Below are 15,458 nucleotides of genomic sequence, written 5' to 3'. Positions count from 1 at the left end.
AAGGCCAGAAGGAGCCTGGGTACCACTTTCTCTTTCTATCTCTCTTTGGATTTGGATTTGATATCCCGCCTTTCACTCCCTATAAGGAGTCTCAAAGCGGCTAACATTCTCCTTTCCCTTCCTCCCCCACAACAAACACTCTGGAGGTGAGTGAGGCTGAGAGACTTCAGAGAAGTGTGACTGGCCCAAGGTCACTCAGCAGCTGCATGTGGAGGAGCGGAGACGTGAACCCGGTTCCCCAGATTACGAGACTACCGCTCTTAACCACTACACCACACTGGCTCTCTTCATTCTGTTGTGGTGTTCTGTATAGAGTATGCTTAGTGTTAAGGTTCAGACTTACAAAGTTATTGCAAGTTTAAGTTAAGTCTGCTGCAACTGGATTTCTTATGGACAGTGCCAATCCTGGATGTATTGGATTTGTGACCATTATGCTCATTTGCCTTCAGTAGCAGTAAAGTTGTGCTAGATGAAATACAATTGCCTCTGGTCTATTTTTGGGGAATTCTGCAACTTTTTTCTCTCTGCTAACTATACATTGGAATCTAAAAGGTAAAGGTAAAGGGACCCCTGACCATTAGGTCCAGTCGTGGCCGACTCTGGGGTTGCAGTGCTCATCTCGCTTTATTGGCCAAGGGAGCCGGCGTACAGCTTCCGGGTCATGTGGCCAGCATGACTAAGCCGCTAAGTCACAGGTCCCTTTACCCCCCCCCCCTCTCTCTCTCTCTCTCCCCACCCCAGGAGGCTGTAGCTCAGTGGATATTTATTATAAAAATATCCACTGAGCTACAGCCTCCTTGTGGGCAAAAGTAGAGAGTATGCTTGCATATATAAAATCAAACAGAAGGAGAACAGAAGGCGCATCCTACGTAGAACTAAATAAAGCTATATAAATTCAGTGTTGAATTGAGGCAGGGCCCCAGTTTTCACTGAGTTTGTAAGCTTGAACCACTCCAGACTCCTCCAGAAACACTAAGAAATAATAATAATAAATCCCTTGCTGTGAGAAACAAAGCATATCAGGAAAAAGTCTCGCTAGAATGTTTTCTTTCTTTTTTTATGGGGCATTCCATCATCAAGCCCCCACTTGCAACCCGGACCCAAGCCTACCAACTTAGCAGGAAGCAGTCTTAAAGAGGCATGGCAAGTTCAGAAAGTCAGACCAGAATAAATCCAAATGTCTCCTTACCTAGATATTTGTAGAAGTAGTACATTAAGACTAGCATAATACAACAGATGGCAACAAAGAAAACAGCAGTCATAGGAGTTAAAACCACGTTTTCTTCACTTTCTGACGAGTCGCTGTTTCCATCATTTGAAGACCGCTTCAGACTCTCACTGTGAGGGTAAACAGAAGCAGTTATAGGCTCTCACTGCATCTTGTTACCATTTTCAACATAGGTCAATATGTGGGTGTTTCTTTCTGCTTTAGTAATGGATTGGCTTTTCTCAACTAAGCAACATTCAGCAAGATTACATCATGGTTCATAGAATGAACATATATTTATCTTATGGCATATGCAGAGCTTAATATTTATTAGTCCATTCATTAGTATTAATATTAACTTAATATGTTTCAGTCACAAAAGACACCTGCTCTTATGACTTCCCTATAGGAATGCTTTTTCTAGTTGTTCTGGTGGAGAAATGCTCATAAGAAGCATCAGACTTGAAATTCTGCACGGGTTTTCCAGAAAACCTATTCCTTAACAGTCCAGGTGGCTTTTCAATGCCAACAGTATTTTCCAGGCATTGTGCCCAAAGTGTCCCCATGGAGAAAACACTACAAAATTAAAAATCAAGTAATTATCAGTTATAGATTTGATGCCTATTTATATTGAATAAACATCACCTTTAATGAGATTCCTTTCTGTATTCAGCTCATCTCTAAGCAGTGCACTTGGCAGGGTTACTAATTTGGTCCAATCAGACTTTGTGGACCATATTGCTTTTTGGAGGCCCTTAACAAAGCCACACAAGTCTACCATCAAACTGGGCCTTCTCCATGGGAATGCTTCTGGCATAATAATAATAATAATAATAATAATAATAATAATTATTTATTTATATTCCGCCCTCCCCAGCCGAAGCCGGGCTCAGGGTGGCTAACAACAATAAAATAATACAACATTCTAAAATCATTTCATTATAAAATTAATTCAAATCAAATTGATGGCAACCATTGGGCTAGAGTTCTGTGAAGATTGCCAAAGGAGGGAGTCAGGCTGTGCCCTGCCCAAAGGCTTGGTGGAACAGCTCTGTCTTGTAGGCCCTGCGGAAAGATGTCAAGTCCCGCAGGGCCCTGGTCTCTTGTGACAGAGCGTTCCACCAGATCGGAGCCACAGCCGAAAAAGCCCTGGCTCTGGTTCAGGCCAGCCTAACCTCTCTGTGGCCTGGGACCTCCAAGATGTTTTTGTTTGAAGATCCTAAGTTCCTCTGTGGGACATACCAGGAGAGGCGGTCCCATAGGTACGAGAGTCCTAGGCCGTATAGGGCTTTAAAGGTTAAAACCAGCACCTTAAACCTGATCCTGTACTCCACCGGGTTGTATCCAGCTGGTTGTCCTGCTCAGATGGAATTATCCATGAACAGGATACTGGATTTGTTGGGAAATCTGTGTGGTCCATCTTGTTCATTGGATGGCAGCAGTTCTCCAGGGTTTCAGACGGAGGTCTCCCTGAGCTCTACCTGAAAGACGCTCTAACTACTGTCTATTGCCCAGTTGCAAATCAATGGATTTTTCACCATCTTTTGCTCTTCCCATACAACTTATAGATCAGGACCTTGATCCCCACATATTTATTGATTGAGAGAAAGAGCGATCCCCAGTGGAACTGTTTGAGAGAAAGAGAGAACAAACACACAAAGCAAAATTGTCCCTGTAGCAGCAAATGTGTTGTCCAGTAACAGGAACTTTTCATATATTAAGGTTAAACCAAGGAAACTTACAGCTCTGCCATTCCGCTCCAGTAGCCTCCCAATGCTACAGAGACCACAGCAATTAGAAAGATAGCCACCATGCTGAAGTCAAATTTTGGGTGAGGTGGTGAATATAATGTCACGTTCACGTTCTTTCCAAGATCCTGGAAATTATAAAAGCATCGGATTAGAGATGTCTGTTGAAAGAAGGTGCTTTACATTTCAATATCTGACCACGATTCTGGGATATTCCGAAACATAGCCTTGCAAGGAAGTCCACTTTCCTTTACCAACCCACCTGCTTACAGGTGCATATTTTAGTCATCTGTAGCACATCAAACAGCCAGAACAAGAAAAGAGCTAGGGTGGTTCTAGGTTTGAATGAGGAGATGCAGGTTCAAAACCCCATGAAGATCACTGGATGACTTTGAGCCCTGCTAGCCTAACCAACCTCACAAGGTTGTAGAAAGGACATAGTGGAGATGCAGGGAGAACATGAAAAAAAAAATCAGGAAAGAGAATAAACCCTTTTCCAGTGTACAAAAACACTGGCCACCAAGAAGCAATTCTCATTCATGATGTGAATGTAGAAGATTGCAGCAACAAAACTATTCACAGCTCAATCTTCACCCGTTGGCCTGGTTTGCATGTCAGGCTAAGCCAAACCATGGCTTAACACTGACATGCAAGCGTGCAGCACCAGACCATCTCTGGGTGGCCATGGGCGTCCACAAAAATTTTAATGTGAGGGCCGGCCTCCCTCAATATTCCGCAGCTAGGTGGGCTCCATCGGGCCCTCCCCATCATAGCAGCAGGAGGGCCCAATGGAGTCTGTCACAGCCTCAGCAGGCCTCGCCAGACCTTTCAGAGGGCATGCCTAGCACTCATCCCCAATCATTTTGCTGCTGTGCTGCATTGAGCTAAGCCACGCTTTGGTTTAGTGTGTCGTCTGAACCCAGCTTCATGGTTTAGCTCTCCTGGACAAATCTGTCAGTTTTAATTTCTTAATACAGAAAGTATTAATCTGATGTGTAGAGATCTTTCCTGTTCTGCTTAATTCAAGAGGGTTCTTGAAGTTGTCTATGTGAAAGCAGGAGGTTTCTGATGTTTGGGTTATTCCTTCTGGGAAGCTAAGTACAGTTGGTTTAAACTGGTTCTGTTATCCTTTCTGTCAAGGTTATGCTGACTATAATGGTAAGGCCAGAAGGAGCCTGAACTCACTTTCTCTTCCTATGTCTTTGTTCTGATGTGGTGTTCTGTTCTGTATGCTATAGTGTTAAGGTTTAGTCTTATAAGTTGTTGTTAAGGTTAACTGGTGCAACTGGATTTCTTACGGACTGTGCCAATCCTGAATGTATTGGATTTGCGACCATTATGCTCATTTGCCTTCAGTAGCAGCAGCAGCAGCAGCAGTAATAATAATAATAATAATAATAATAATAATAATAATAATAATAAATGTTTATTTATATCCTGCCCTCCCCAGCCAAAGCCAGGCTCAGAGAGACTAACAACAGTAAAATGATACAATGTTCTAAAATCATTTCATTATAAAATCAGTTCAAATCAGATCAATGGCAACCATTGGGCTACAGTTCTGCGAGGATTGCCAAAGGAGGGGGTCAGGCTGTGCCCTGACCAAAGGCCTGGTGGAACAGCTCTGTCTTTTAGACCCCGCGGAAAGATGTCAAGTCCCGCAGGGCCCTAGTCTCTTGTGACAGAGCGTTCCACCAGATTGGAGACACAGCCGAAAAAGCCCTGGCTCTGGTTGAGGCTAGCCTAACCTCCCTGTCCTCCATGGGACATACCAGGAGAGGCGGTCCCGTAGGTATGAGGGTCCTAGGCCATATAGGGCTTTAAAGGTTAAAACCAGCACCTTAAACCTGATCCTGTACTCCACTGGGAGCTCAGTAAAGCTCTGCTGGATGAAATTGCCTCCGGTCTATTCTTTGGGATCTCTGCAACATGTTTAAGCTTTTTCCTTCACACACAGACGACAAAATCATGAGACATAAATCATAGCAGAAAGTTTGGTTGCAGCTTGTGTTTAGTGTGAAGAGAACTAACTGGTGAACCAGGGTTCAGACAACATGCTAAACATGCCTTACCATGCTTTATCATTATTGTATGAAAAACTAAGCCATGCTTAGTTTAGCATGGCTTAGTTTAGCATAAACATAGCTCAGTGCAGCAGAACAGCAAAATGACTGGGAAGGAGTAGCCACAATCTCCTTTCCAGGGTTCTGTGCTAAGCCATGTGTCACTTAGTGCAATGTGCAAACCAAGCCACTGTATTCTTCTAAGAAACTGCCTCCCACCTTTATCACCATTGTATGAAAAGCAGCAACACAAAATGAATAAAATAAGATGCAAAAAAGAGGATTTTAGCTGCAAGCATAATCTACCATGGCCATTTAATAAACCAAGTACATCACGCTCCTTCACTCTGATTGCAAGTGTTCTAATGCAAAATGAACACACAGTGGTAAAAATTAATGCTGACAAAGACAAACAAAAAAGAGGAAATTGGTCAAGTAACTGTCAGAGAAGAAAATAATGCACAAATATTGTCATTGTATCCAACTAAGTCCTAGACTCATTGAAAGAAATGAGTGAGTCATGACCTCTGATTTCAACTCTGCGTAGGAATGAGTTGAATACAGCCCTTGATTAAGGTGCTTTGTTTTGGTAAAAGATGTTTCATCCAGCATCTCTTTTCCTTTTTAGGAACATATCAGAGCAGATAAAAAACAAGTTACTGAAGTCACGACAACATAGCAAGGTATTTTCAGAGACTTCAAAGTATCTATGGAATTTCCATCCTAGTAATCAGAAACTGAAAAAAGAGCAAAGGAGATACGAGATGCTGCAAAAAGTATATTTATCTGATTGGATTTCACCTGACCAAGTACTGAAAGAGGGGAGAAGAGGGAAGGAGTACGTGGTGTTTGCCTCCTAGGTGGGTCATAAGGAAAGGGTTAAAATGAGTGTGATGTGATTGGCCAGTGGAAACTGATAGGAGGAGTTAGGGTTAGAGGGGGAGTTGTGTGAAAGTCAGTTGAAAGTTGGGAGTTGGAGAAGGAAGAGGGAGTCTGTGGGTTGGTAGAGCTGTGTTGTGAGAGAGTGAGAGGAATTGTTAGGTGGAGTCAGATAGTTAGTTGGGATAATCAGTTTGAAGTTGTTAGTAACATTGGGTCAGTAAAGAAACTAAGATTAAGAAACTGCCAAGAAAAATTAACTGAAACCATAAGCTTTTTCATGCTTATAAAAATAAACTTGATTATTTGTTAATGTTAACAACTGTCTGGACTCCGTGTGTGCCCGTGAGAAATGGGTTGGTGGCAGCAAAGAAAGCAGTCACAGTGGTGGCACAGGGTCAATAGACCGTCAAACGTCCAGGGACCCTGTGTGATCGCCACAGAGACCCAGAAGTGAAATCAAAATATCTCATTTCCAAACCCGTTTCAACTCCCATTTTCCGAAGCAATCCAGAAAAGTACTTACCTCTTTCAAATTGATTATATCTTCATTGCTTACAAGTGTGATTGGGATGGTGATGTTTGCAGTCTTGTTACCATAAGGAGTATCCTAGAAAAAGGACACTCATAATGCATCTGCTTTACTGAACGAACCTCTGCTTAAAAGTCTATCAAAACATTCTGTCTTATCCCTAGGCCTATACTACATATTACTGCATATTAATATGGCAGATCTGGATCATGGTATGCAACCAGAGCTGTAGCTAGGTGATCTTGCACCCCTGGCAGAACAATCCAGACTGCGCCCCCTAGCCACAGACAAATTAGCTCTTCTTTCTGCCTCTCCTCCAACCCCACCCCCCACCCCATTCAATTCACTCTCTATTTAAAACCATTTCTTATGAGGCAATATTCAATATCTAAATTTATGGACATATTTTTAAGCCGATTTTGCACCCTACCATCACCTGTGTCCCTGGTGGGGGCCCACCTTGCCACCCCCTAGCTACGGCCCTATATGCAACCAGTCCAGGATGGCACTCACCTGAAAAAATCAGGTGTGCAGCTTGGGGTCAGTCCTGGACTCATTGCTGTCTGGAGAGGCACAAGTGCCTGGCAGTGCCAGGAGTGCTTTTTATGAGTGCCATTTTGTACACCAGCTTTTTATCTGTCGCCATCACGCATATAATATTTTCCCTCTTCAGTTCTCACCATCAATATCAGCAAGAAGGAAAGGGTATTTATGATGATGGCCACCAAAATATAGAACTGCTTTGCAACTGACCGAAGCCTTGCCCCGTCAATCCTAACCCTAGATTAAGATTTCGTAGGGCCCTCAGGAGCCAAATAAAATTGGACAAGTTCTAGATTACTATCAGATGGCCATCTCGGATTCAAAAAGGGGAAAAACACCGCCACCTTAATGAAATCCACAGTAATGAGACAAAAACAACCGCCACAATTTAAGCAAAACATTTTTCATGCAAAAGCAGCCATGTCTATTAGAACTTACTATGCCAGTGTCACTGGCGATGAGCAGCATTTTAGCACCAAGTTTCTGAGCGATCTCTGCCTTTTCTACAAAAGTGCAGTTTCCTCTCGACACAACAATCGCTTTGTCCTTGACAGTTTCATGAGTGGCATCCGAGGGACTGCAAAGCAATTTGGGGGTCAAGATCTCCAGTCTTGTATACGTCTAAGATGCAAAAGGAAAAGATTGGAAGTGCAAGAGAATTCTGTAATATAGCTGAAGCAGTTAATCTAACAGCCTTATTATTTACTGAAAACAGATGGAATAAAGATCATGACACTATGAAGCTGAAAAGTCGTTAGCAAAGAAACTGCACTTCCAGACACCTTAGTGGTTTAGTTTAATATTGTATTTACTGTACCACTCAGACTGCTGGCATGGGATACTGTTTCTACGTGTTTTCCCCACGTTAACACTCCTTGCATGTAGAACTATAGTCCATCATCCAGACTAGTCATCAGTTTGCAGCAGGTTTCTTTTACCATGGGAATATTTGCAACTATTATCTGAAACCATTCTACTTTTTCAGGCCTCAAAACCACTTCATTCTCACTACATTTTGTTGCACACATAGATCTAGCCTTACTTCAAGGGCCTTTTCTGGAACACACATACCATACAGGGCATAGTCTAGATGGAAAGATTGTGCCATTAGGATGTGAATGATTGTGACATATTTTCCCAAGGAAAAGTCACTTGATTCTTAGGAAATACAAGAGTATAATTACTTACAACGTTATTCAAGGCACTAGGAAGGGAGGTCCACTCAGAGTTATAATATATGCAGTAGTCCTTTGTTAACAGAGGATTATCGATCTGAATTGCATGCAAGATTCCTTGACTGGTGTTGACCTATAATTGAAAAAGATTTTTTCCATTAACCACCTTAAAATGCGAATGAAAATGCTGACTAGCATCATTTTGAAAGGGTTTTAGATTATGCAATGCCAAATCATTTCTTATAAAAGCATAATACTAGGATCCCAATACTAGGAATACAGCAGGGCCTTTCAGAGCATTTTCATACAGCTCAGATTCCCACCCCCCAAAAATCTGAAAGATTAATATGTTAAGAACATGAGGGAAAGGGACTCTAACATTGGCATGTGCTTGATCTACAACACATTAAAAACTATGAAATTTGCACTATGAAATTTGCATAAGCCTAACACATATTTACTGATACAGTGGTACCTTGGTTTACGAACTTAATCCGTTCTGGAAGTCCGTTCTTAAATCAAGGCATGCTTTCCCATAGCAGCGGGGGACTCAATTTACAAAGGGAACACACTCAACAGGAAGAGGACCATGTTCTGCTTCCAAGACAAAGTTCACAAACCAAAACACCTACTTCCGGGTTTGCAGTGTTCTTAATCCAAGTTGTTCATAAACTAAGATGTTCTTAAACCAAGGTAGCACTGTATATGCTTCTTTATTTAATTATGGATATTTTGCTGATTTGATTGCTGTTCCCTGTATTGTGTGTGTGTGTGTATTGAAAGGCAGGTTAAAAGTTTTCTACATGAACAAATAAAGACAGGAACAAAAGGGTGAAACAATCCAAATCCCTATACTTGATAAACTGATACACGTTAATTTCATTGAGTTATTATATTTGTTAGTAGTTTTTCTCACAGTGACCCAAGGTGACTTATATTAAAACCATTTAAGAACATCCAATGAAAATAAAAAAGCACAATTCAACAGATAAAACACATCAGGGCTTACTGATCCCATCCCACCATTCTAATTAATAGCCAAAAGCCTGGGTAAAGAGAAAAGTCCTTTCCTGGTGCCTAAAATAGAAAAAGATAGTGCCAGGCATGTCTTCCTGGGAAAAGCACTGGAGTCCTGAGCTGCATAGGCCGTATAGGTCAAAACCAGTACTCTGAATTGAGCACTGGTAGCCCAGCGCATTTGTTCCAGAATCAGTGTTACATGTTCAGATTGTTCTGCCCCAGTCAACAACTGGACAGCTGCAATTTCTGAACCGTTTCTACACCAGCTGCGGTTTCTGAACCATTTTCAAAGGCAGCCCAACATACAGTAGTACATTGCAGTAGTTCCTTGTTGGGACCATAAAATCCTGGATTATTAAGCACCTATGCCTTGGTGTGAGATGGGAAACCAACCAGCAAGACAAGGATAACCAGAGCTTCCCATTACGCGTAAACCAGGAAATACTGTAAAGGGCTTCCAAACAAAGATAACTTTAAGCTATGCTTTGAAATCCTGGCTTGTTTAGAAGCCATTAACTATAGTTTCCTGGTCCAAACATAACAGGAAACCATGGTCAACTGCAGCTTCCAGGCTTGCGCAAAGGTGCACAGAACTTGAACATACCCTCGTTTAAGAAGCAAGGATTTGATAGGCCAAACACAGTTTGCACAAAAGATGAAATGAAAACAGTACCAACAGTCATGGGTAGGCAAACTAAGGCCCGGGGGCCAGATCTGGCCCAATCGCCTTCTAAATCCGGCCTGCGGATGGTCCAGGAATCAGTGTGTGTTTACATGAGTAGAATGTGTTTTTATTTAAAATGCATCCCTGGGTTATTTGTGGAGCATAGGAATTCGTTCCCCCCCCCCCAAAAAAAAATATATATAGTTTGGCCGCCCACAAGGTCTGAGGGACAGTGGACAGGCCCCTTGCTGAAAAATTTTGCTGACCCCTGGTATTTGTGGATGTTCAGATTTCTCAGATTGTAACAGTATAGTAACAATACTTATCAAGGATCAATTGCCTCATACAGATTTGCAGAGTATTTAAAAAGCTTCAGCAAACACTTATTTAATACTTCAGAATCAAGTCCTATTTCTAACACTCATCCAAGGACAGAATTTCATGTTACAATAAAGAATGTGTGTAATAAAAAAGCAACAACTGCTGCTTCTCAGAGAATGTATTCCTCCCAATTGTACTTTTCACTAGAAGCTGCAGCTGCAGCTCAGAAACAGAAGAGTAGTACGCCTGAAACATTTCACCTGCAACTCCCCCCTAACCTCTCACTCCCAAACAAGTCCAACCCATCTGCAAAGCAGGAATCTCAACCAGAACATACATGACAGATGGCCATCCAACCTCTTCTCAAAAACCTCCAAGGAAGATCCACCACCTCTCAAGGAAGGCTGTTCCACTGTCAAACAACTCTTACTAACAGAAAGTTCTTCCTGATGTTTTACTTCTCTCTTTTTTTTTTTTACATCTGTAGGTGCAGCATGGGATGTGCTGGACCGTTTTCTTGCCTGGACTGGATGACAGCCAACAAACTGAAGCTCATTCCAGATAAGACAGAGGCACTGTTAGTAGGGGGTTCCCTAGACCATTTGAATGGGCTGTGGCTTGCTCTTGATCGGTTTGCACGCCCTCTGCAGAAGCAAGTCCATAGCTTGGGGTTATTTCAGGATCCCTTGAAGATCAGGTGACCTTGGTAGCATGGAGTGCCTTCCATCAGCTTTGGCTGGTAGCCCAAGCTGCACTATCCGGAGAGGGATAACCTAACTTCTGTCGTCTATACTCTAGTAATGTCTAGGCTAGATTTCTGTAACTTGTTATATGTGGGGCTGCCTCTGAAGATGGTTCTGAAACTTCAGTGGCAATAGTTTGAGCATAGAACAACAATCCTGGCCCAACGGCACTGGCTTCCAATTTCTGGGCCCAAATCAAAGTGCTACTTTTGACCTAGAAGGCATTAAATGACTCAGGACACAATACATCAAGGACCACTCCTCCCCATATGAACCAACCTGGACCCTACAATCAACTGAGGTCCTTCTTCGTGTGCTGCACAATAAGTCCGGCTGGTGGCAACATGAGAATGGGCCTTTTCTGTGTTGGCTCCTGACTTGTAGAATGCTCTCCCCAGGGAGGCGTGCCTGACACCTTTATTACGTATCTTTAGATGCCAGGTGAATACATTCTTCTTCCCAGATCTTTGGCTAAGTAATCTTAAAGTGCATGTGGTGTTATTGTTATTACCTTATGTGTTTTTGTGTTTTTACACTGTAAACCACAGTGCGATCCTCATTTGAAGGGTGCTGCAGAAATCTAACTAACTAACAAATAAATCATTTATTTAAAACCGCATTAGTAATTGCAAATACAAATCTAGGCCTGGTAACAATCTAAGAGCCATTGCATCACATTAATAGCACAGTTGGGGTGATGCAGATAAAGTCTCAGGCATAATTCTCAATGCCTGCCTGCAGATACCAAAGGCAGGGAGAAAGTTTAGCTCCCAAACCTAATGGTGTGAATTGCACCCTTTGACTTTTCCTCACAAAATTAAAAGCGGGGTGGGGGGGGGAGTGCTTTAAGCACTTTTCTAAGGGGAGGGGGAATGCTATACTTGGGGACATGGGGGGGGGGCAAGGATAAAACTTGACCTGCATCTTGGACTTGCGGTTATCCCGACAGCCACTGAATGAGATCATGCCAGGGTGTGTGTACATACACACACATACACAGTGGATGCTCAGGTTGCGAACGTGATCCGTGCGGGAGGCACGTTCGCAACCCGCAGCGTTTGCAACCTGCAGCGTCATGTCTGCACACGCACAGGTTGCAATTCGGCGCTTCTGCGCATGCGCAAAGTGCAATTCAGTGCTTCTGTGCATGCACGAGGGCAAAACCCGGAAGTCACCTGTTCTGGTACTTCTGGGTTCGGCGTGGTGCGCAACCCGAAAAGGCACAACCCAAAGCGTCTGTAACCCCAAACGTCTACACAGAGACCCATCATTACCTCCTGGAATCTTTGACATAACCAAACCCTACCTACTAGAACTGGAGGCATTTTGTGAATTCATAGGAACAGCCAGATAAAAGATAATAATAATCCACACCATCTCCCATCAGATCTCCCTGGTTCCCAACATGGGCACAAGCCCCACAGTGGAGCAATTTGATTTTCAAGGGGGGCAATTCAAGAATGAGTTATTAACAGTGAATGGCCTTCTAGGCGTCCTCCACGCAAACAGAAGCTCCCTTTTTCATTAATAAGAATAATATGTCACGGGAGGGGGAGATAACAGGATTTTAGAGGTGCTGAGGTGGAGCATGGCAAAAAAAAAAAAAAGGTTGGGAACCACTTATTCTAATTCCGCATTCAGTTCCTAATCCGGTGCCCCTGGAGGAGGGAGGCAAGCCGGGAGCGCCGGCAATGGCCACGGTACCGGTTTGCTCCTCACCCCGTCCTACCAATAGCCATGGAGGTTTCTTTTTCTTCCCACCCCTCAGATCTACCCACAGCCATAGTTTCGTTAGTCCCGGGCTGTGATTCTGTTTACGTGGCAAAGCATTTGAGAAGAACCCGGTATCACAAACACACACACGGGACCGAGCCCCTTGCGCCTCAGAAACGCCCCTCGCTAGGGAAGCTTCCCCATGTTTCCCTCAGGGAGCCGCCCCGACCGCCACCCCGGGGCACGCCGGAGTAGCACGACGGGCACCCGGTGCTTCGGAGGCCCGCTTCCGGGCCCAGGCAAACCCCTTACCAGCGGGAGGAGCAGGCCCCAAAGGGCGGCCCGGAGCAGCCGGGCGGCCCCCATCCTCCTTCCTCGACTCCTCGCCGCCGCCGCCGAGTCTGGAAACGGGTCTTCTTCCCTCGCAGCACCTTGCGGCCTTTCTCCTCCGCGTCTCTCTTTTCTCTTAACTCACAAACAGACCCACACGAAATCACGCCCCGGTTTCTCTCGTCGTATCCGCGAGGCCGGCCGGCCGCCCTCCTCCTCGCCGCCGAGCTCCTCCGCTTCTCCTTTCGTTTCGCCCGGCCGTCTTGAAGCGGCGAGTCCCAAACGGGTCGCCTTTTTCTGGGCGGGATTTCACCGCGAGGAGAGGCGGCCCGCCTGAGGGGAAGCCCAAGATGTCTCAAAGGTCTCTCTCGGGCAGCCCTCGAGGCCTTTGGGCAGCGGGGGGAAAGAGACGGCTGCTTATTTTTGAGGCCCCGGGGCTTGGCGGCTGTCGGGTAGGGAAATGTGGCGAGTTTGAGCGGCCGACGGTTCTCTGAGCATATTCAGAATTCCTCGCCGGGTTCCTGCGCCTGTTCAGAGTTGCCCAAAAGCCAAAACAACACACGCCTAATAGCGAAGTGTCTCTTCCCTTTCGCTTTGTAAAGGAGACAAGGCGGTACTAGGTGTATGGCTCCATATGAAACCTCTCCAGAGCAATTTCACAATTTAAAAACACTTGAAATTCTCCCCCCCCCACCTCCCCGTATTTTCTTAAGTTGCAAGCCCAGCTGAGCTCCCTTTTGGGAGTATGAGTGGGGCATAAGATTTTTAAATTTTAAAGAGTTTTTTATTATTATTATTCAGAAGGCCCAAGGACAAGTCTTTTGGTCTTTGTTTTAATAGTGTAATATTCCCCGCCCCCTGCCAAATCTTTATATTGGACAGAAGGAATGCATGTTCTGCTGAGGCTAGTAAAACTCAGAATATTTGGTAGTCATGCGCTCAATGTTGCCCTTTTTGGATGCATGTGACATTCCAGGTTGCCTGTCATTTGCCCCAGGTGTGGTCCTGCCCTACTGGAATCTACTAATATCCAGTGGATTTATATGGTACTCAGGTTGCACAGTCAAATGTTACATTTGAAATCACTGCTCCAAGCATGAGTTTCGAGACAGGAAGGAGAAGAAATGTTATGATTTCCCATGTTTGTGTAGGTGATTCTGGGTGTAAAGGTAAAGGACCCCTGGATGTTTTAAGTCCAGTCAAAGGCGACTATGGGGTTGTGGCGCTCATCTCCGCTTTCAGGCTGAGGGAGCCGGCGTATGTCCACAGACAGCTTTCCGGGTCATGTGGCCAGCATGGCAACTGCTTCTGGCGCAACAGGACACAGTGACAGAAGCCAGAGCGCACGGAAATGCCGTTTACCTTCCCACCGGAGCGGTACCTATTTATCTACTTGCACTGGCGTGCTTTCAAACTGCAAGGTTGGCAGGAGCTGGGACAGAGCAACAGGGACTCACTCTGTCACGGGGATTTGAACCGCTGTCTGTGGACAAGCGTTGGCTCCCTTGGCCTGAAAGCAAGATAAGTGCCCCAACCCCATAGTCGCCTTGGACTGGACTTAACCTCCAGGGGTCCTTTACTTTTTACCTTTACTGTTGAATAGTGGGTAGACATGACAGACGACACAGCGATTTCTCCAAGCAGCTCTTTATTTTGTAAGCTGGAATAGAAGCTGAACAGCAAACAGCTCAGCCGGCCTGCTTTTATAGGCAGCTGGCTGTCAACATTGTAGCAAGAACAACCCAGGGTTTCCCGCCTAAAATAACTGACGTGGACCTGAGTGAAAACTACATACACAATACTCCTGGTGGCCTGGGTGAGAACTTCAATACATAACACCCCTCCCCACCGAGATAAGGCGTTAGTTACAATCGTAATGGTTTCCTTATATACAGCACTACACGTAATGGTTCAATTAGGCACAAAGCATATCGGTTACATTTCACATTACTTCCATTAGACCAACAGTGTTACATGTCCAACAACATAGTCCTTTAAATACAGTCTACTGGCCTTGTGGATTTCCTGGGCAGAGAGTTCAACAGCTTCTGAGGCCACGGCCTCCTCAGTGGCTTTCTGCAGCGTGAGGTCTGGCTTGGCGAGAAGATGCCGTTGCAGACGGATGTCCCGGACCCCGCAGATGATTTGATCCATCAGGGCATCATCTAAGTCTCGGAACTCGCAGTGCATTGCAGCCTGTCGGAGGGTGGTGGTGTAGTTGTTGATTGACTCCCCCTCTGCCTGGTTCCGGTGGTAGAACGCATGGCGGGCAGCAATCTTGGACGGCTTTGGGGCATAGTGGTTGCGGAGCTTCTCTTGAATCGTGTCTCAAGGTGCTGCCTGGACTGCTAGAGGCACAACCAATGCTCGGGCCGTCGCGAACACTTCGGGGCCACAAAGGCTGAGGAGAGGCCCCGCTTCTGCTCTACAGACCCTCTTGTCAGCTCATTTGCTTGGAGGTAGCAGTCAAACCGAGCGAGGTAGGAGTCCCAGGATTCAGAGGCTGGGGCAAACGGCGGT

The 15,458-nt window shown here is 44.9% G+C and overlaps 1 protein-coding gene across 4 annotated transcripts in view; it reads right to left on the bottom strand.

The window, feature by feature from the left end:
- SPPL2A (signal peptide peptidase like 2A) overlaps positions 1–13,778 on the bottom strand; it is a 35,918-nt gene extending 22,140 nt beyond the window's left edge. For 2 of the 4 annotated variants that reach the window (XR_014557929.1, XR_014557930.1), the window contains exons 1-6: positions 12,921–13,583; positions 8,161–8,280; positions 7,411–7,593; positions 6,424–6,507; positions 2,950–3,083; positions 1,190–1,338 (exon numbers count right to left, since the gene is read on the bottom strand). Coding sequence is in view for 2 of the 4 variants with exons in the window: in XM_083712720.1 (XP_083568846.1) it covers positions 1,190–1,338; positions 2,950–3,083; positions 6,424–6,507; positions 7,411–7,593; positions 8,161–8,280; positions 12,921–12,974 (724 nt within the window). In the remaining 2 variants the exon portion in view is untranslated. Of the gene's footprint in view, positions 1–1,189; positions 1,339–2,949; positions 3,084–6,423; positions 6,508–7,410; positions 7,594–8,160; positions 8,281–12,920 lie in introns of all 4 variants that reach the window. The other 2 variants (XM_083712720.1, XM_083712719.1) reach the window with 2 other exon arrangements.
- Between the last annotated feature and the right edge of the window lie 1,680 nt (positions 13,779–15,458).

Source organism: Podarcis gaigeae (assembly GCF_964106915.1).
Source record: "Podarcis gaigeae genome assembly, chromosome: 14".
Taxonomy (NCBI): domain Eukaryota; kingdom Metazoa; phylum Chordata; class Lepidosauria; order Squamata; family Lacertidae; genus Podarcis; species Podarcis gaigeae.
The sequence above is the reverse complement of the archived record's forward strand: the minus strand, read 5'-3'. Positions and strand labels throughout refer to the sequence as shown.